Source organism: Panthera pardus, unplaced genomic scaffold (genome assembly GCF_024362965.1).
Source record: "Panthera pardus isolate Hobbes unplaced genomic scaffold, ASM2436296v1 HiC_scaffold_7, whole genome shotgun sequence".
NCBI classification, from domain to species: Eukaryota; Metazoa; Chordata; class Mammalia; order Carnivora; family Felidae; genus Panthera; species Panthera pardus.
In genome coordinates, this window is record NW_026527002.1 from 45,247,245 (window position 1) to 45,269,736 (window position 22,492).

The 22,492-nt window shown below is 37.7% G+C and overlaps 1 protein-coding gene across 6 annotated transcripts in view; it reads left to right on the forward strand.

The window, feature by feature from the left end:
- The window catches only part of VPS13B (vacuolar protein sorting 13 homolog B), an 801,572-nt gene that overhangs the window by 572,835 nt on the left and 206,245 nt on the right, over positions 1–22,492 (forward strand). For all 6 annotated transcript variants that reach the window (XM_019468011.2, XM_019468006.2, XM_019468010.2 and 3 more), the window contains one exon: positions 17,302–17,989. In XM_019468011.2, the coding sequence (XP_019323556.2) occupies positions 17,302–17,989 (688 nt within the window). The remainder of the gene's footprint in view (positions 1–17,301; positions 17,990–22,492) is intronic.

Genomic DNA, 22,492 nt, shown 5'->3' on the forward strand with positions numbered 1-22,492 from the left:
AAAGAATACAAAAATACTAATTCAGAGGGGTACATGCATGCCAGTGTTAATAGCATTATCTGCAATAGTCAAATTATGAAAACAGACCAAGCGTCCATCGACTGATGAATGGATAAAGATGTGACATATGGCCAATGGAATATTAGCCATAAAAAAGGAATGAAATCTTGCCATTTTCAACAACATGGACAGAGATAGAGAATATTATGCTAAGCGAAATACGTCAGAGAAAGACAAATACCATATGATCTTGCTCAGAAGTTGAATTTGAGAAACAAAACAAAGGCAAAAGAGAGAGAGGCAAACCAAGAAATAGACTCTTAACTATAGAAAACAAACTGATGGTTACCAGAATGGAGGTGAGTGGGGAGATGGATGAAATAAGTGATGGGGATTAAGGAGTGTACTTGCTGTGATGAGTACTGGCTTTTGCATGGAAGGGTTGAGTCACTATATTTTATGCCTGAAACTAATATTACACTTTATGTTAACTAACTAGAATTTAAATAAAAAACTTTAAAATATTGAGGGGTGGTTGGTAGCAGATTTGAGTTTTGTGGCCTGTCACACTCATGATACAACCATCCTAGGGTAACTTTGCTTTTATCTGTTTTCCATATTGTGCATATTGACTACCTGTCCCTACCCACTACCCCATCACCCCACAAGAGTTTCTTTGAAAAAAGAGTACTATGACTATAAAGTAGTTTGAAAATCTCTGGAAACAATGAGCTCCAGAACCTCTTCCAGCTCTCAGAAGCATGACTCAGATGCACTGAACTGAGAATTTGAATTTGGCCTAGATTACCCTATTTTAACTCAATGTCGACAAAAGGAGAGCTGTGAACAAAGACAGTTTTTTCCCACATAGCTGCACACAGGTGTGACTTAGTGGAAACAGTGGAACTCAGCCAGCTCTTCAGTTCCCTAGTGCAGTGCTCTATCTCCAAGCTCTGCTTCCTGTTCTTGAATTCAGTGACTGCTAAAATAGACACACCTGGTCCCAGCACCTTGCAAATGGATTTTTCCTTTCAGCATTTCAAAATACATTCATATATTGATGAAGGCTTTCTCTGGGAAGCCATGTGTCTGAAATCAGTAATAAAAGCCTTGCTGGTCCCTAAGGTACTCATAATGGTATGTGTTGCTTCATTCCTCCACTCTTTTGTCCTACTTCTTTTTCCTTATTTTTTCATTCATTCATTCATTTACAAAGTGTATATTTGTAGAGCATGTACTGAATGCTTAACACTTGATATGTAATAGTGAGCAAAATTGACTTGTCCCTGTAATTATGGATCTTGCCATCTAGTTAGGGAGACATGTTAACAACAGCAACAAGATTTACAAAATTTTTAAAGTGTGGTAAGGGCTATGAAAGAAACAAATAAAGGTCCTCAATAGAGACTATGTAGATTATGATTTTATAAGTTTATTTTATTTATTTTGAGAGAGAGAGAGAGAGAGAGAGAGAGAAAGGCAGAGAAAGAGGAAGAGAGAATCCCAAGCAGCCTCTGTGCTGTCAGAGCAGAGCCCAACACAGGACTCGATCCCACGACCATGAGATCATGACCTAAGCCGAAATCAAGTGTCAGATGCTCAACCAACTGAGCCACTGAGGTGCCCCTGTAGATTATGGTTTTACAATGAGCCCTGTGTTCAAATATCAGCTACACCACTTAACACATGTATGTTTAATTTTGTGTGATTTTGCACAAGTTATTTGGGCCCCAGTTTCCTTATCTTTTTTTATTTTTAAATTTAAAAAAAAATTTTTAATGTTTATTTTTTTAGAGAAAGAGAAAGGGAGACAGAGAATCCCAGTCAGGCTCTGTGCTATCATTGCAGAGCCCAGTGGAAGCTCAGACCCACTAACCATGAGATCATGACCTGAACCGAAATCAAGAATCAAATGCTTAACTGACTGAGCTACCCAGGCACCCCGATTTTTTTTTATTTTTAGAGTATGCAAGTGGGGAGAGGGATGGGGGGAGAGAGAGCAAGCGAGAAAGAGAAGCTCAAAGGGTCCACGCTCAACACAGAGCCCAACGCAGGGCTCCATTTCACAACCGTGAGTGAGATCATGACCTGAGCTGAAATCAAGAGTTGGATGCTCAACCTACCGAGCCACCTAGGCGTCCCCTCAGTTTCTTTATCTTAAAATGGGGATAATAATAGTACCTACTTTACAGAGTTGTTCTGAGGATTAAATGAATTGATATAGAAAAGTGTCTAACGTATATTAAGTGCACATAGAAAAGTGCACCTTCTAAGCAGGCAGTAAATGCTATCTGTGCATTGTTATTGCTTTAGAGAATATCAGGGAATCAACTAGTTAGGTTATCAGTGTTGCCATCTTAATCACCAGCATCGTGGTCATCCAGTATATGTATCTCACCTTGTATGCATATTTTGTGCACAGGATTTACAAAAATGAGCATAACATGTTTCTGGACTCAAGAATCTTACAATCTAGTTAGTAGATAGAAGGGAAGGCTTAAAAGAAAATAGCAGTAGAAGGTAGTATATGCTAAGTACCAGATAAATGATAAAGACAGTATGTCCTACAGGACTGTAAGAGAGAGAGGAGTTATTGTGGGCTCATAAAGGGAAGGCTTCATAGGGGAAATGCCCATTATGCTATGATTACTTAATTTCACATCCCCATCTTGGTCATCTGGCCAATTGCTTTCTCAATGGTGGTGCTACCTGCAGTCTCTTTGCCCTCCAATCTCTACTCCCAGTGCACATTTTGATTACATTTATTTTTCCCAAGCACTGTTTGTCCTTTATTTGCTTAGAAAGTTTAGTTTTCCACTGTATATAGCAGTGTTTCTCAAATATTAGTGTGCATAAATATTACTGGAAGTTTGTTATAAGTTCAGCTCACCAGGTGTCACCTTCAGGTAACATGCTTTTTGGCATGAGGCCGGAGAGTCTCTGTTTTAACAGGTGCCCTAGGTTATTCTGATTCAGGTGGCCAAAAGGCTATAGTTTAAGGAAGACTGGCATAAAACTAAGAATTCAGTTTCCTTAACTGCCACCTAGAATCTTGCTTTTCCTGCCTTTCCAGCCTCATCTTCCGCCCTTCCCATCAATACCTCTCTTGTTTGAGCCAGATGGGGTGTTTCCTTTGCCATACACTTACCCACTCTCTTTTCTGTCTTTTGTCCCTTTTTTATTTTTTTTTATTTTTTTTCACTATTAATATATGAAATTTATTGTCAAATTGGTTTCCATACAACACCCAGTGCTCATCCCAAAAGGTGCCCTCCTCAATACCCATCACCCACCCTCCCCTCCCTCCCACCCCCCATCAACCCTCAGTTCTCAGTTTTTCACAGTCTCTTATGCTTAGGCTCTCTCCCACTCTAACCTCTTTTTTTTTTTTTCCTTCCCCTCCCCCATGGGTTTCTGTTAAGTTTCTCAGGATCCACATAAGAGTGAAACCATATGGTATCTGTCTTTCTCTGTATGGCTTATTTCACTTAGCATCACACTCTCCAGTTCCATCCACGTTGCTACAAAAGGCCATGTTTCATTCTTTCTCATTGCCACGTAGTACTCCATTGTGTATATAAACCACAATTTCTTTATCCACTCATCAGTTGATGGACATTTAGGCTCTTTCCATAATTTGGCTATTGTTGAGAGTGCTGCTATAAACATTGGGGTACAAGTGCCCCTATGCATCAGTACTCCTGTATCCCTTGGGTAAATTCCTAGCAGTGCTCTTGCTGGGTCATAGGGTAGGTCTATTTTTAATTTTCTGAGGAACCTCCACACTGCTTTCCAGAGCGGCTACACCAATTTGCATTCCCACCAACAGTGCAAGAGGGTTCCCGTTTCTCCACATCCTCTCCAGCATCTATAGTCTCCTGATTTGTTCATTTTGGCCACTCTGACTGGCGTGAGGTGATATCTGAGTGTGGTCAAAATGTCAATACTACCCAAAGCTATCTACACATTCAATGCAATCCCAATCAAAATTGCACCAGCATTCTTCTTGAAACTAGAACAAGCCATCCTAAAATTCATATGGAACCACAAAAGGCCCCGAATAGCCAAAGTAATTTTGAGGAAGAAGACCAAAGCAGGAGACATCACAATCCCAGACTTTAGCCTCTACTACAAAGCTGTAATCATCAAGACAGCATGGTATTGGCATAAAAACAGACACATAGACCAATGGAATAGAATAGAAACCCCAGAACTAGACCCACAAACGTATGGCCAACTCATCTTTGACAAAGCAGGAAAGAACATCCAGTGGAAAAAAGACAGTCTCTTTAACAAATGGTGCTGGGAGAATTGGACAGCAACATGCACAAGGTTGAAACTAGACCACTTTCTCACACCATTCACAAAAATAAACTCAAAATGGATAAAGGACCTGAATGTGAAACAGGAAACCATCAAAACCCTAGAGGAGAAAGCAGGAAAAGACCTCTCTGACCTCAGCCGTAGCAATCTCTTACTCGACACATCCCCAAAGGCAAGGGAATTAAAAGCAAAAGTGAATTACTGGGACCTTATGAAGATAAAAAGCTTCTGCACAGCAAAGGAAACAACCAACAAAACGAAAAGGCAACCAACGGAATGGGAAAAGATATTTGCAAATGACATATCGGACAAAGGGCTAGTATCCAAAATCTATACAGAGCTCACCAAACTCCACACCCGAAAAACAAATAACCCAGTGAAGAAATGGGCAGAAAACATGAATAGACACTTCTCTAAAGAAGACATCCGGATGGCCAACAGGCACATGAAAAGATGTTCAACGTCGCTCCTTATCAGGGAAATGTCCCTTTTTTATTTATGTGGTTCCTTCAGCCTCAGTGCTCTTACTGCCATTTGAACGAGTCCAAATCCTGGTTTCTTTCAGTCTTGGAACAGACGTGTTCTAAAAGCATCTTTAGTAAAGTATCTCTAACCTAGAAGGCAGGCTCCAATTTAACTGATCCTTGTGTCTCCTTTTTCACCCAGGGACCTAAATAAGCACTTTGCAAATTATTCACTTCAGGTTTTTTTTTTCTTAATTCATACATTAAATATTTATGGAATGCCTACTGTGTACCAACCACTATTTTGGGTGTTGGTGATAAAGTAGAATTATAGACGCTCAAAAAGTCTGTTTTCAATAACCTTACATTCTAGTGGGACAAGTGTTTGTAAGTAAATATTTAAACTGTTTTGAGAAGAGTAATCTGGCAGTACTATATGGGATAGGTTAGGAAAGAGAAAGACCAGTGAAAGAAACTAATTAAGGAACTCAGGTAATTAGCCAGTGGGGAAACTGGGAAGGGCCAGTAAGAATAAAAAATACAAAGGAAAAACAACAAGAGTAATTACTGAAATGAAGGAATGACCAGCAGTACTTGGTAGGGAACCGAAAGGTGTATTTAATATTTGAACTTTGGGAAGGAACAAAAAAGAAGTTAACTTATAAAGGTGATATTTTAGGGAAAAGGTAGTTTAGAATGATATGGTAATGTTTTATTTATTTATTTCAATTTTATTTTTTGCCAATCTATTTATTTAAGCTATCTCCTGCCATAAGCAAAGGAATGGAATATCAGTATACTGGTGAACAGTTGAAACAAGTAAGGAAAGATGTGGAGAAAGAGGAACCCTCTTGCACTGCTGGTGGGAATGCAAACTGGTGCAGCCGCTCTGGAAAACAGTGTGGAGGTTCCTCAGAAAATTAAAAATACATCTGCCCTATGACCCAGCAATAGCACTGCTAGGAACTTACCCAAGGGATACAGGAGTACTGATGCATAGGGGCACTTGTACCCCAATGTTTATAGCAGCACTTTCAACAATAGCCAAACTATGAAAAGAGCCTAAATGTCCATCAACTGATGAATGGATACAGAAATTGTGGTTTATATACACAATGGAATACTACGTGGCAATGAGAAAGAATGAAATATGGCCTTTTGTAGCAACGTGGATGGAACTGGAGAGTGTGATGCTAAGTGAAATAAGCCATACAGAGAAAGACAGATACCATATGGTTTCACTCTTATGTCGATCCTGAGAAACTTAACAGGAGCCCATGGGGCAGGGGAAGGAAAAAAAAAAAAAAGAGGTTAGAGTGGGAGAGAGCCAAAGCATAAGAGACTCTTAAAAACTGAAAACAAACTGAGGGTTGATGGGGGGTGGGAGGGAGGGGAGGGTGGGTGAAGGGCATTGAGGAGGGCACCTTTTGGGATGAGCACTGGGTGTTGTATGGAAATCAATTTGACAATAAATTTCATATATTGAAAAAAAAAAAAAAGAAAATGACAAAGGGGGAAAAAAAAAAGAAGGAAGGTGAGCTTAAGGTCCCATATACTTTTCTGGTCTATGTGTATAACCATACCAGTGCTGTGGTCCACACTGGGTAGTGGTCCAAGTTCTCTTTATTCATATTCATAGTCAGAAGTGGATTCACGTGAGAGTTCTGGTAGAGAGTATAATTACCATCTTCCCAGGGAAAGGACTTGGACCTGGTATGGAGATGGAGGTAGGTGACAAACTCAGGTCTCTTGTGCTCTCTGTGATGCAAATTCAGGAAGACACTGAGCATGCTCACTCCTATGCCAGGGAGCACTAAGAAGTAGGTGAGGACTTTCCACATGTGAGCTGTGCCCAGGACCATCCTACCAGCCCAGAAACCCAGTACCCAGATGCCACCGCCCTCTTAGACCTAGACCTATGGTGATCTTTTAGATGCATAATGTTTATAATGGGACATACAAGTTGAAATGCTCAAAAGCAGTTAGAAATAGGAAGGTCTTGTAAGAGTCCAGCCCTCTCTCCTTCCTTTCTCCAACTCAACTCACTAATATTCTCAGTCTTAGCTGTTCCAAGGCCAAATTCCTCCCAAAAAATATTCTGCATCTCGTTTTGATTTTCTGGGGATGTGACATGACTCCCACTATTTTGTCCTCCCAAGTGTTTGTGCAGAATGAGGTCTAAGCTCATCCCCAGAAAACCATCTCTAATAATAGCCCTCCCTTGCATGGTTCTCAGCTGACTGGGGTTTGGTTTGCTAGAAGAACTAGGAAGCCATCATAATTAAACTAGAGAGTCCTTTGGGACTTTGGGTACGGTGGTGAGGATCACTGTGGTCATTTATGACTCTTGGGGAAATAGGCAAAGTTTGGAAGATGGATTGTTAAAGCATTAGCATAACACATAGTTTGGGAAGCTACTTGCATTACCTGGAGAATCTTCTTTTTCCGTTCTTGTAATTGCTCAGGCGAAAAAATTCAAATCACTTTTGTCTCCTGTCTTTCTCTCATAATATCCAGCAATCCAGTCCATCAGCAAAAAACAGGTGTGTGTGTGTGTTGCGTAAAATTTTATGATCTGATTTCCCCACTAGGATGTAAACTCCATGAAGGCAAGGACTTTGTTTCTGCTATATCCCTAGTAGTGTCTGGAACATAGTATATGCTCAGTAAAAATTTGTTGAATGAATGAATAAATGTGAAATACTTTTTACACATTTTGCTTAATAATTTTGACATTTGCTCCATCTTCAAGAAGTTAAGGAAGTATTTTATCACAATAAAATTATTATAGCTAAAGTCCAAACATTAACCGTACTTGACTGAATAACATTACCTTATAAATATCATTAAAAAAATAGAATCTTTATTCTTTAAGTAGTTTAGAGAGATACAAATTTTAAATACTAAGAACACTCCTCTTTAATGATGCTAATTTGGTAAGCTGTTATGAATATGATTTTCTGAAATTTAGTATTAACGAGAGACATTGTGATAAGATCAGTTAGTACTCTTATAGCTGTTATGATTAAAATTTATGAAAAATTTAAAAGCTTTTTGAGAAAGTTTTCTCCTGAGTTTCCAGACTTGCTTCCTACTTTAATGTTTGTAGAGTTGATGCTTGATATTTGGGAGGAGGTAATCTAACATTTTCTTTTTTTAACTTCTAAACTTTTATGCAGACAGTTCCACATGGTCAAGAATATCCTTAAGATATATGTTGGATTACCTTCATTAATATACAGTAAGTTGTTTTCTTAGAACAGCAAATATTACTTAGGACATATAAGGATATGAAAATTAACTGATGGTGTAGGGCCAGCTGACCCCAACTATTGTTAGGAATACAGTATTTACTTGGTTTAGAGAATTCTTCAAATTTCTAGGGATTAAAAGGAGAGGTTATGATCAAAGCAGTTTGTGTGGAAGGTCATTCTAGTCATGATTTTTATGGAGTAGCAGCACAGAACAAAGTTCTTCTAATGGAAAAGAAGAATTGGCTGCAGGGCATAAGCAAACGTTTTTCTCTAACATCTTGACCATTTTGCATTTCAAGTCCATTGTCCATTGCATCATTAAGGTATTGATAACATAGGACAAACAGAATCAATATGTAGCTTTAGTTCAGTTTGGATTTGATCTGCTATCATGAAGTTAAAGGGTAGCCAATAAAAGTTAGTAAGTGAACCTCTATTCTATGTCTTGATGGATTTCAATAAAATCAGCTAAGTGGTGGAGACTACTGAGATTCAGGTTTACTTTGAAGAGAATCTACAGTTAACCGAACCAGATTTGTTTAGATTTAATAAATAGAATATATGATAATGAAAATCAGCTCAATATTTTTGTCAACTATTTTCTGTTTGGCAATGAAAACCAGCTATTGGATAAAGCTAATTATGGATATACTTAAACCCTGTTCATTGTTTTTAAGTTGTACTGAAAATGAGGGGAAGATTAGTTTTAAGAGCATGCTCTGGCATCACTTCCATAAACCCTTCATAGTTTCCTTAAAGGACTATATGCGATTTGAAGGATAAAATAATCAAGAGTTTGTATGTATTTTTATCAGTAGAAATTTCACCAAGTTCACCTATAATTTTGTTATCAGAACTCTTATCAGGTTCAGAGTTGCAAGGCAAAGGACCACTGGAATAGTTAATAAGCATATTCTACTTCTGCCCTTCTGCAGAAACTACATGCAAACTTTTCTGTGACTCTTACAGAGAATGCATAGGCTCGGTAAACTTTCATCTGCTTCAGGGTCAGGGCTGATTCAATCTTACGGCAAGTTTATGAGAGTGGCTGATGTGATACAGTTGTTTCTAGTAAAATCAGACTAGCTCTAAGGAGCCAATCTAAGTCCGTCTCTGAGTAAAATTCTATGAGAAACAGACTCCAGCTCAGACACAATTGTAAACCCTGATATAATAAGGACTTGCAGCTGATTTAATCCTATTGAAAATCTTTAAGCAGCCATGAGACAAAATGGTTTCCACATTGACATTAGTGGTATGAACCTTGGATTTCATCAGTATGAGAGGTAGTTACCTGGTACACACAGTAGCCACTTTTTAAGAATTAACATCGTGGTCATTTCAAAGCAGGGTGTTTTTTCTAATGTAGAGGCATCTGTTTTGATAAAGATCCAAGTTCCCACAATGTGTTAAGTTTTATTTTTTAAAAACTGAATCATTACAAAAAGCAAACAAGTCAAACCTAAATTCAGAAGTTAGTATAAATCAACTAGATCTAGTCTCCTTGAACAAAAAGGACCAACCTGTTCTAATTTTATATGTGACAGACATAGAGAGAGAGAGGGAGAGAGAATAAGAACTGTTTCTCAGTTAAGGCCTTGTATGCAAAGTTTCACCTGGGACTAATTTTTTTCATGAATTTAAAAGCTCCTGAAAATAAGTTTATGCTATGAAGTCGTATATGTATAAAAAGGACAGACAGACACAAAAGTCTAAAGGTCAACACTGCAGATAAAATCTCAAGAAGTATGATTTGAACTTGTGTGGAGAGGTTGGTGTGTAGACTGTTTGTTTGTTTGTTTGTTTGTTTGGCTTACCATATTGAAACACACTGATAATAACCAAGGTCTTATATAGTCCGTTTGGCACTTAGAACTGGTCCGTTTTTGTACTTTACAACTTTAATTAGAACAATAGACCAAACATGGACTATATAGTAAAACACAACCTTGCCTGGACTATCACCATGCTGCTTTTGTTGCATTTAGCCCTGGTCTTGAAATGTGAATATGTGAACTGACACTTAGCAGGCTGTAGTGGCCTCATACTGTTACTTCAAAGAGCCGGAAAAGTAACTTCATGAAAGGGAAAACTTGAAACTGTAGTACTCTTTACCATTCTATTTGTTAAGCAGTGATGGGTGTCATTAGTTCTGCTCTTTTGCATAATTACTGCAGTATTGTGAAAACTTTTTTTTTGCCGTCCAACTGGGAACAATTATATTATGTGGAATCTGGTATAACATTTGGCTTAGAGAAATAAAATCTAAAAAGCCCTTCTTTTCTAACACTGTGTATCTGTAGTACCCAGTGCTTGTTCAAGTTGGGTTTTTAAGTTAAAAATAACATGGATTGGTGACAGTTGATGTTTCATAAAGAAGGTAATTTATTCTTTATAATGTTTTAGTTAATTTCATGTGCTTAAATTTTACCTGGCACATCACTGAGCTCTTATGGTAATTCATGCATAAAGTGGTAACAAGTTTATTAAGTACAATGCCGACATCACTGAAAATTTGAGACTTAAAGATAAACTTTGTTTTCTTGATTAAATTAATTCATCCAGCAGAAATTAAGTATTGCCAATAGTTACGACAATTTGCTATTTATGTAAAACTTCCAAAGTAGGCTGTTTTGGGGTTAAAAGTATACAACGACCTTCTCCCAGCAGCAGTACCCCACCCCATCCCAAAAACCAAACTTCTAAAAGATGCAGCTAGAAGAGTATGTTTGCAAATGTTGAGACAGTGAGGCACATAATTTTCTCAAGCTTGTAAAAATTCTTCTTTGTAATTCCAGTATGTGAAGCCATTAAAATACTGTAACTGATTTTGTATTGTATTTTATTTTGTGTAAGATCCTTACTTCTTTGAAGACACTACTACATTTTAGCAGGGATAGTAAAATCAGAGTAAATGTCACAGTGATATACAGATAGTGATTGTCACTTTGGTTTTGTGGTTTCACACTTGATTTTTCATAATTTGTAAGATGTGAAAAATGATCTTCCGATCGGCAAAAGATATTCTGATGAAGGTTAAAGTATGACTGTCGCGTGGTGGAAATATTACTTCTGCATTGCTGTTACAGAACCATAATTACAATAGGAAGGTGGGAAAATACGTAGATATATCTGTGCTTGGTGTATAGTTAAGAAGGTTTCCTTAAAATGACAAAGCATTGGAATAGATGCTGAATTGCCCTTTTTTTTGGTCATCCATCAGAGCACAAAATGTATTTGTTTGAGATCTTGCTAATTCTCAAGAGGTTGGTTTCTACATATTTTTCTTTAACAATGTAAATATCCATTTATGTGAAGCATTTTTATTAATGAGGCTGACTTTTGAATGTGCCCATAAAAACGTTGATATGGCCAAACCAGAAGTTTCAGTCAGTCAAGCTTATCTTTCTGTGCTCCCAAATGCTACTGAAGAACATCTAATTAATGTCATTTGAAATTATTTTAACACATTCTTTGGTATTGTCACATACTCAAGTATGGTTTTAGCCCCTGCTCCTGAGATACTGTGGCTCTCGCCAGACTCCAGGGTGAGCTAGTAAACTTACCTATCTCCATGCATTAAAAGAAGGAATTGGCTCCAGCTCGCCAGCTCCCAGTACAGCTTTCAGCACCTTTCCCTGGGTGGCTAGGGTGTGTGCCACCGCCAGCTGGGAAAGGATGGGAAAATGCGCTGAAATGATCTAAGAAGTAAACTATCAACTTGATGTGTTTTCCTAACTATCGAAAATCTTCTCGTATTGAAACCCATTGATAGTGAAACCGTAGAATTCCTCTGATTTAAGTACCATCTGGTTGTGCTCAAAGCTTTAAAGCTGTTATCTCCGCATAAAATTTCAGAGTCCTATACTTTTTACTTCACCAAACTATCCATTTTTCAGCCACAAATATTTTTCCAGCTCTTTCAGATTTTATCTAAAAGTATATTTTAACAGTATTTAAATAGTTCTTAAACAATAACAATTTATCTTGATAGATGGCATGGCTGTGTTTTTTCATTTTATTTTAATTAGCCATTGTGGAACCAAATTCCCTTTTGTTTTAGTCTTTTAAATATTGTTTAATTATAGTTATCATGCCAGATATCTTAAAGGTTATTTTACCAATACAGTTTCATTTAACATAACCCATATGGAATCAATAGCCCAGTTTCCTAAAGTGAATGCTTGGAAAATCTTACATTCATATGTTAAGAGTACACATCCTTTCCTCATTAGTTGGAAAGTACAGGGATTTTGGCACGGGTTCTGTGTGGAAGCATTGTGCAGCTTTTATATGGATTTTGTTTTTAGCCTTTGATGACACTGTTTAGAATAGGAAGTATCTAATAAGTAAAGCATTTTGTCTCAAGTGCTGCCAGTGTGTTTAATATATGCCTGGAGGTCTGAAACATTATCTTCTTCACTACAGTAATATGCATTTAATTCTCTGAAAGCAGAAGGTCGAACTTTTAAAAGGGACGCAAAGTACATTTTCAAACAGAATAATTCAAAACACATGGAAGAGGGGACCAGAGTAATGTACAGTTGGTTTTTATGGTTTAATCATGATCATGTTAATGCACACCAGTAGCTAATTAAAGAAAACTTTTATTGTCCATTTTAAATGAGTTAGGTAAAGAGTGGGAGAGCTGATGTAACAGCACTGCCCAGAGATCCATGTTGCTGCTGCATTCACTAACAGCAAGCAGATATTGCTGTTTTTTGACAACTTAAATTATTAGTCCCCTCAGACAATAATAAAGCAAAAGTTATTTTCAGAGTTATTACATGGTGAACTTTTCTCTTTCCACAAAGGAATAGTAAATTGATGCCCAAGTTTAGGGCTTAGCACACATAATTAATTATAAAACTTCTCAAGAGCAGGCCAGATACTCTTTAGTATAATAGATAAATCTGCAGTGAACTGGTGACAAACCAATGGATTTTTAAATATGTCTCAAAAATCATCAGCTTATTTATTTCATTGCTACAAATAGTGTGGAAACTTAGAAAAATGGAGGAAATCTTGGCTTTTAACCCAGTTTTAAGAATTTAGTTTCCTAGTACTGAGAAAGTTGTACTTTTTTTTTTTTTTTTTTTTCCAGTGAGAGTCAGAGTCTTTCATCTCTGGGTCATTGGTTCAAATTCCATTCTGCTCAGTAGTGACTAGAATTAGTTACCGTCTGACTTCTGTTCAGTAACCTGCATGACCCAAGCTGATAGCTGCCATCCTGCCCTTGCTGATTATTTATATCTCAAGATCAGGCTACCTGACATTCACTAGAGCCTAATGTGGCAATCTCAACACGTAATAGGGCTGAACACTAAATATCTTTACCTATGGGAGGTTTATTTTGTCATGTTAACACTGTTGGGGAACACTTAATTTACTTTAAGGAAGGAGAGACTAGACTTTAAATAACAAATCCGTAAATCAGAAAATGTAATGCTCTATTCATAGAAAGTAGTCTCATGTAGTTAACTGTGTTCGCCTTTCCTGACTGAGAGAATAAAAATAGTTGACTTCTGGATTTGGGTGTTCCACGGAACTCAGCCTAAAGGGATTCTTTATTATTTCTTTATTACGTTGTATACAGATATTTAGTTTGTGATGCCTCAAAACGTGGGCACTAAGTCCTAGACTACTTTTTTCACATATTATTTGAGAATTCCTAGTTGGTAATGGATCTGGTGTATATTTGAAATTTTTATAATAGGGATAACTAAAAGCTTTAAAATTAAGTTATCATTTGGTAATTGCCTTGCTCTTTATTTTACTGAATTTTTATGTTAAATATGCTCCTTTGTTTATTTAGTCAGCACACAATTGTTAAGCTCTACTATGTTACAAGGAATATCATGTGTACTAGGAATACGAATGGCGGTCCCTCTTACCCATTGCCTAATACCTGACTGACCTTACATCTATTGATCAATCCCTTTAAGCCTCAGGTTCCTCAGCTGTGAAATGGGGATAACAGTACTCCTTCAAAGGGTTATAACACTTGGTATAGAAAATGTATGTGTGTGCTAACATTTGGCAAATAACAAACGTACTCAGTGAGTGGTATCTTATTTTTTTTATTTTCAGTGGCTTACATTGAATTGCTCTGAGACAGAACACAGTGTGAAAAGTGCTAAGATAATATTAGTTTGTTACAAAATTGCAAAAGCTGGTAAAACTGGCACCATCTGGTGGGGTTGAGGAAGTCTTCGCTAAGAAGGGGACTTCTTTTTTTTAACTTACCCTTAATTGCATGCTGCTGTGTGTGTTGAACACATTAACTCATTTAGTGCTGCAGCAACTTTGTTGGTTGGATGTGAATGTCCCCAGCGTGAGGTTGAGGACCCAGCAGAGACTGTGAGGATTGCGCGAAGTATGGTCAGCTCACAAGGTAGAGTGCAGATCAGGAAAGAGCCCATGAATATATTGGGAAAGACCTTAAAGAGAACAGTATATGGGGAGGTCTGTGTCCACGTGTTTATATACTAACAATCATGTATTTCTAGTCTGCAGAGCAATTTTTTTCATTTCTTATTCTGTCAGAAACTAACATATCCTCAAACATTTCTGGATCTTCTCTTCAATATGTCAGGCTCTGCACTAATCCCTAGTGATAAGATAGAAGCCAAGTGACATGGCTGAGTCCCTCCAACAGTCCTTTACCTGGTAAAAGAGACAGGCATACGGCAGCTGCCCATTATTAGGTGCTTACTGTATACCAGACACTATGCTGACCTCTGTAGGCAAATTAGCTCATTGAATCTTCAAACCCTTTGAGGTCAAATTTAATATCCCTATTTTACAGATGAGGTTATGTAGCCTTAGAGAGGTTTGTACCTTGTCCAGAATCCTACAGTCAGAAGGTATTGGACTTGACCCCACAGCCATCTGCCTGTAAAGCCTATAAATATTTTAACACTATCTAATACTGCCACCACAGAACATTTTAGGAGAAGAAATCGAAGTATGTGTAAAGTGCTAGGATCACCAAGCAGAAAAAGAATGAGAGAATAATTCTCAGACAAGTGTCATTTGTTCTGAGTCTTGATGGATAGCTAAATATTTGCCAGCTACCAGGAGCTCAGAAGGGGCTCTCCAGGCAGGAAAGAGCACCACACAGATAGAATGGTTTAAGAGTACATGGTACCTTCAAAGAACAGGGTTAAGGGGCGCCTGGGTGGCTCAGTCGGTTAAGCGTCCGACTTCAGCTCAGGTCATGATCTCGCAGTCTGTGAGTTCGAGCCCCGCGTCGGGCTCTGGGCTGATGGCTCAGAGCTTGGAGCCTGCTTCCAATTCTGTGTCTCCCTCTCTCTCTGCCCCTCCCCCATTCATGCTCTGTCTCTCTCTGTCTTAAAAATAAATAAACGTTAAAAGAAAATTAAAAAAAAAAAACAGGGTTAAGTTGTTTTTGCTTCAGATAGTTCTTGTTGGACTTTGATAACAATATGTCTCCTTCAGCTATTTTAAAATCAACTTGCAAGAAATATTTTTAAAAATCTAATGAAAAAAATAAAATAAAATTCTAGTGACTCTTACATCACTGTCTTGAATTAGTTAACAGCCTTCAACATAAGCAACTCATAATAATTTGTACCATGTGGAAAAATGATACTATATTTATCAATTAAATTAAAGAAGCCTAAGAAATGATAAGCAATACCCAGTACATTGGGGAGTATTTTTCCATTGCTGGTGCTAATATAAATTAATTTAGCCTTTTTGGAAGGGTGTTGACAATATTCAGTAACCGTAAACTTTTTTATACCATTTACCTAGTAATTCCACTTTTAAGAGCCTTTTCTAAGGAAATACTAAGTGTTTTTCCACACATGTTTATTGACAAAAATTAAAAACTGGAGTGTTCTGGGGCGCCTAGGTGGCTCAGTCGGTCTAGCCTCTGACTTCGGCTCAGGTCATGATCTCACAGCTCGTGAGTTCGAGCCCCACATCAGGCTCTGTGCTGACAGCTCAGAGCCTGGAGCCTGCTTTGGATTCTGTGTCTCCCTCTCTCTCTGCCCCTAACCCACTTGCATTCTGTCTCTGTCTCTCTCAAAAATAAATAAACATTAAAAAAAAATTTTTTTTAACCTGAAATGTTCAATGATATGAAAATGGTTGAACAAATGTTCCTAACACTAAATGAAATATTATGCAGCCTTTTAAAACAGCATTTATGAAGAGTATATTAGCATTTTTAAAAACTGGGATATACTTTGTCTCTATGGTATGATCATAACCATAAGGGGACCGAAGGCAGGGGGGACCTTTGTACAGGTGGAGAAAAAAATACTGAAAGGAAGTACACTAAAATATTACCATTGGTCATGTTTGGTGATAAGTGATAGTCGGGAGGATTTGGGTTTTTCCTCAGATTGTCCATGGCTTCTTTAATGAATCTGTGTTACTTGGATAAAAAAGCAAATGAAACATCTAGGTCTCGAGTAGCATCTCACAAACTGATGGTTGGCAGGACCTAAGAAAGGGGAGCAGAGGAGCAAACTAGAGATCTCGGTGCTGTGCTGCCACAGTGATGGGAACTGCCGCTGCCACCAAATTGTCCTTTGTTCTCCACACAGGGAGTGGTGGATGGAAATTTTTGAGAATAAGTAGCCTTTAGTGCACAAAAGAAGAATCCACCTTCAGGGGCTTTACTTACTTGTATTTTGCTTAATCACTTATATATACTCTTGGCTCAAGTCCTATTGTAGAGAAAAATGAACTTCATTTTTAATAAAATACACTTTATTTTACTTTTCTTTTCCTTCATAATTTAAGACTGCTGACTTTTCCCTCTCTTTCCTCCTATCCAAAAACTTATAAATTAATTCTGTAATGACAAGGGTAAACAGTATAAGCTACTTCTACCTAAAATAGAATTTCAACCGATAGTAATCATGATTTGGAAATACGAGTTTATTACACTACTTGAAAAAAAATCACTGTCAAGAAGACTAATATATTCTTTAAAGAGGCATTTTTAAATCCATACTACTGTTAGTATCAGTCCAGAGACAGGAAGTCTGACTCAAAATATACTCAAAGGTGTATGTTAATAATAGAAATGCACATTTGATGCTTTTTCTCAAGTATTTCCTCGGCATTTTAATATGAATAATTTTTTGAATGGTTACTTGATTTTTAGGATTACTCTGATATAGGTAATACTAGAGCCATTTTAACAACATATTTATATAACGTCCTTTATATAATAACACTTGGGATGTAACTAGTTTAAAATATTTTATTTTTCCTTACAGATCTCTAAGCAAGAACAGAAAAAAATGGATACGTTTGATGGAAACGTGGCTGAAACCTCATCTCGGTACAGTGGTGCTCAGGATAGTGGAATTGGCAGTGACAGCGTTAAGATCAGAATAGTACAAATAGAGCAGCACAGCGGTACCAGTCAGCATCGCATCGCCCGTCCCTCACGCCAGTCATCAATTGTAAAAAATCTCAATTTTATTCCCTTTGACGTATTTATTACCGCAAGTAGAATCTCACTAATGACCTATTCCTGTACGGCCATACCCAAATCAAAATCCCAAGAACATAAGGATGATGAAAAACCAGGCAAGAGTTCATTAAATCTCCCAGAAGTTGATTCAGATGTTGCTAAGCCCAGCCAGCCATGTATTTCTACCGTAACAGCAGAAGATCTCTTGAGCAGCAGCGTATCTTTTCCTTCGGGGAAGAAAATAGGGGTCATCTCTCTCGAAAGCCTTCATGCATCCACGAGGTCATCTGCTAGACAGGCACTTGGTATAACTATCGTTCGGCAGCCTGGACGAAGAGGAGCCGGTGACTTGCAGCTGGAACCTTTTTTGTACTTTATTGTGTCCCAGCCTTCCTTGCTTCTAAGTTGTCACCACAGAAAGCAGAGAGTGGAAATGTCCATTTTTGACGCTGTGCTTAAAGGGGTAGCCTCTGATTACAAATGTACAGGTAAGAGTCTTCAGCTTTACTGGAGTGCTAATAACTACTACTACTACATAGTGAGTTTTATTCCCAAGGTATCAAGCTTGATCAAACAGAAAACAGCTGGCAGACCAGACGAGACTCCTTTTCTCTGCGGAATATGTAAATATGTAAAGTTCACGTCCCACAGCTGAATCATGTTTAAGTAAATGTTTGAAATGTATCAAGGTTTAGCCCCAGTGTTCTTACCGTGCCTCTGAATATTCATTTTTTTTTTCAAGAGCTGAACGAAACAGGGGTTCTTTCTGGCCTATAGAAATGCTTAAGAATTTCCAGTGATTGGGAAGTAAAGCTTTTTTTCATATTAATGGCCCCTGGGTATGCTTTCCATATTAATGCAGCTGTTCAGGTTGAAAACAAAACAAGAGGAAAAGGGGCTGTTGTAAACAGAAAGTCCATTGGATGAAAGAAAAAAAAAACCTTAGAAAATGAAGTTTATTGTTTTGGTATTCTTTTGATCTAATCATCTTGCTGTAACAGCATTATATTAAATGTATTTGAGAAAGTTTATGAGTAAGGTAAGATCATTTAAAGATGTTTGTACGTGTATAAGAAACACATTTATTAGTGCTATTTGCCAATTGGCTCTTGTTTCTCCATCCATACCTTTCTTATAACCAGAGAGCATCCTCCTACATTATAATAATTATATTGAACTTCTGAAGCTTGTTGCCTTTTAAGAGTAGGAAGTGATCAGGGGTTTGGATTTAAAACATAATCGGTGATAGTAACAAGGGCTAATGGAAACGGGGTCAGAGTATAGAGACTTTTTCCCTGTGTTGAGGTAGAATCGGAGATTTGGCTGTAGAACTGGAAGGGGTAGCTGGCCATCTAAGATTCAGTACTGGAAGAAGGTCCTAGCAAGCTCAGGTATAAATCAGGCATTTTTATTGCTATCAGGTGGTCCCATCTAGCAGATGGAAGCCAGCAGTGAGGCATTTGGAGAATTTGTCCAATCTGGAAGTCAAGCTGGTTTGTTCTTAGCATAAAGGAGAACCATTTTACACAGCAGGCTCCTGGAGAGTAGATGGCAGGTGTGAGGATTAGGATTCATTTCAGGCCAAGGAAGTAGGGTCAGAGGAGCCCTTGGCTCTTGCTCAAGTGTAGTACAAGTCCTCTACTTTGGAAAAGGGTAATAACTAGCCAGTTGCTAAGGAAGAACAACCTAGGGTTACCTCCTAGACTGCATCCTAGCCTTCTGTCCATTGATGTGCTGCTGGAACTAGCTCAGACTGGCTTGCAAGAGCCAATCGTTAAGTTTTTAGGAACTTTGAAAGATAGTTGTTAAACCACTGGTAGTTTAAATCGGCGATGGTGAGAATATTTAGCCACATAGATGGACAAATGCTGTCAGTCAGCTCTCCGGCTCTGAAAGCCAGTTTTTAAGCATTTGCCAGTAACCACTACGTCCCTTCCTCAAACACGTTCTCATTTACTGAGTACATAATACAATAGGAAATACAATAGGTCCATCAGGGGCACTGAAGATGGGAATGGTACTGTGATTGATGTCTCATGTGATTCAAGGACTCATGCCTTTATACCTGATACCTGTTTGGGAGTCTGCTTAGCATTGGCCAAAACTATGTGCAGGAATGGGAAAATAAGTCTTAATTCCAAGGCACTCCTTAAGTTCTTTCAGCCATAGTTGCTTATAGGCTGGTAGCTTCAGTGGCCTCTACTACGAAATACTGATACTGAGTTCAGTGAAATTATCAGGGCTCATATCAAAGCTGTGCATTTGAATTATAATCAGTTCTTAGGTTGAAATAATAAAGTATTTTTTGTTTAAAAAACTCCTTGGGGGTGCCTGGCTGGCTTAGTCAGTGGAGCATGTGACTCTGGATCTCAGGGTTGTGAGTTTGAGCCCTATGCCGGGTTTAGAGATTGCTTAAAAATAAAATCTTAAAAATAATGTTAAGAATTTAAAAAAAAAATTAAAAATCCTTGTATGTAGACCAACATGGAACCCAAATTCTGTAGATGAAGCTTAGAGTGAAGATGATGGGCCAGTTCACTACAGGGGGGTCCTATGTGGGAGGAAAAAGGTTTACATACCTTCTAAGGAGCATCCTTTGCATAATATTCTTGTAGATGCCTTTCTTTACACAAAATGTGTCTACTTGGACATTTACATTACCCCAAAAAAGAATTATCAATATAAATTATCACATTTCTTAAAAATGAATTTTATCATGGGGCGCCTGGGTGGCTCAGTCAGTTAAGCATCTGACTTCAGCTCAAGTCATGATCTCACAGCCCATGAGTTCGAGCCCTGCGTTGGGCTCTGTGCTGACAGCTCGGAACCTGGAGCCTGCTTCAGATTCTGTGTCTCCCTGTCTCTCTGCCCCTAACCCACTCGCATTCTGTCTCTGTCTCTCTCAAAAATAAATAAACGTTAAAAAAAATTTTTTTAATGAATTTTATCAGAAAGTAAGTAGTTAAAATATGATAGCTAAAAAAATTAAAAAGAAGCAACTAGCATTTATTGGATGTTCATTCTGTGCCAGTGTACTAATTTCTTTAAATGTATTTTCTCATTTAATCCTTGTAACAACTCTATATGAAATGCTATATATAATCCCATCTTAAAGAAGAGGAAACTAAAGTGTGCAGAAGTTAAGTAACTTGTCCACGATTACAGACATAGCAATAAGCAGAACTAAAATTGAAAACAAGATTTATTGGACTTGTTAAGTCTGGTCTCTCAGTGGATCCCTGGCATAAAGAGAAAGACGTGAATCCACAATTCTCTGTCAGCCTTCATTGTCCAGGCCAGGATATGCAAATTGTTCCCTCTGTAATGTTTTAACTGGTGGATTTTTGTATGTTAAATGTGTCGTGATATGACTACACAGTACTGCCTCTCTTGGTGTTATGACAAACCTAAGTTTTAATTCTAGCTCTGTTATTTACAAGATGTATACCTATCTATAGGGCAGTTGTAAAACTGAAAATAGGTAATTCATGAAAGTACTTAACATTGAGTCAAGCAGCTAGTAGGCCCGAATAAATGTTCACTTCTACTGCTTTAGCTATTATGACTATACAGCAAAAAGATTACCAAACTGGGAACCAGGAATTTAATATTAGCTTTGCCAGTAATTAGCAGGGTGATCTTAACCAGGCAATTTACTTTCTCGAGTTTCTGTTTTCTTATTTGTAAAATGTGGTGATTATAATAGATACTAACAAGGTCCATTCCAGTTCTAAAGCTTCATTATTCTCTAATTTGGAATTCATCTTCCCATACTCACCTTTCTAAAAATATTTATACTGCTTTGGCCTCAGGGAGTTGACTTCTGTGAGTACCCTATAAGAATAAAATGTATTCTGACTTGTCTTAAAGATGCAGATTTTCTTTTGACATTCTAGTGGAGCACTAATTCGTTTATTCAGTGTTTTAAATGCATAAATTTTATTAAATATTAATGAAGTTATTTTTTAAAGCTGATCCAGGGAATTTCTGTTTTAAGTTGGTCCATTTGAGTGAACTGTACAAGTCCCATTATCAATTTAGTAAGCTAAGAACACTTGTTGTAGCACTTTTCCATCCTAAAGAAAAGACTGTTCTGTTCCATGTTCAGGATTCTTTTGAAGCCCTGTAATCATGTGGGTAAGAAAAAAGAGAAAGATAAGAATGCCTATAATGTTAACATTCAGGGGGAGGAGAAAAGTTGAGGTGGCCGGTTTCATTTCTGGATTCTAAAGTGAAAGAGTCATTGCAGTGTCTTGATTGGAAGGATAAAAAGGGGTGTGATCATGAAGCTAACTTTCTAAGAAAGATCCAGAAAAAGTTAAAGCCATCATAAGTTAAAAATGAAAGAGATAACATATTACATCTTTCTGCCATATTCATACTCTATTTATTGAGATATAATTGGCATACAGTATTAGTTTCAGGTATAAAAACATAGTGATTCGACATTTGTTTACATTGTGAAATGGTCACCATAGTAAGTCGTTACCATCTGTCACCTTACAAAGTTAATCCAGTTTTGTTGAATATATTCCCCACGCTGTATATTATATCCCCATTACTTAATTTATTTTATAACTGGAAGTTTGTACTTCTTAATTTCCTTCACCCATTAGGGCCCTCCCAACCTCCCTGCCCTCTGCAGCTGCCAGCCTATTCTCTGTATCTATGAGTCTAGGTTTTATTTTGTTTTGTTTTTTATATCCCACATATAAGTAAAATTATATGATATTTGTCTTTCTCTGCTTGATTTATTTCACTTTGCGTAATAGCCCTCCAGGTCTATCCATGTTGTCACAAGTAGCAAGATTTCATTCATTTTAATGGCTGAATAGTATTTCAGTGTGTGGGTGGTGTGTGTGTATATATATGGTAGCTCTAACTTTTTTTAAAAGTTTATTTATATATTTTGAGAGAGAGAGAGAGAGCGTGAGTCGGGGGAGGGAGCAGAGAGAGAGAATCCCAAGCAGGCTCCATGCTGTCAGTGCAGA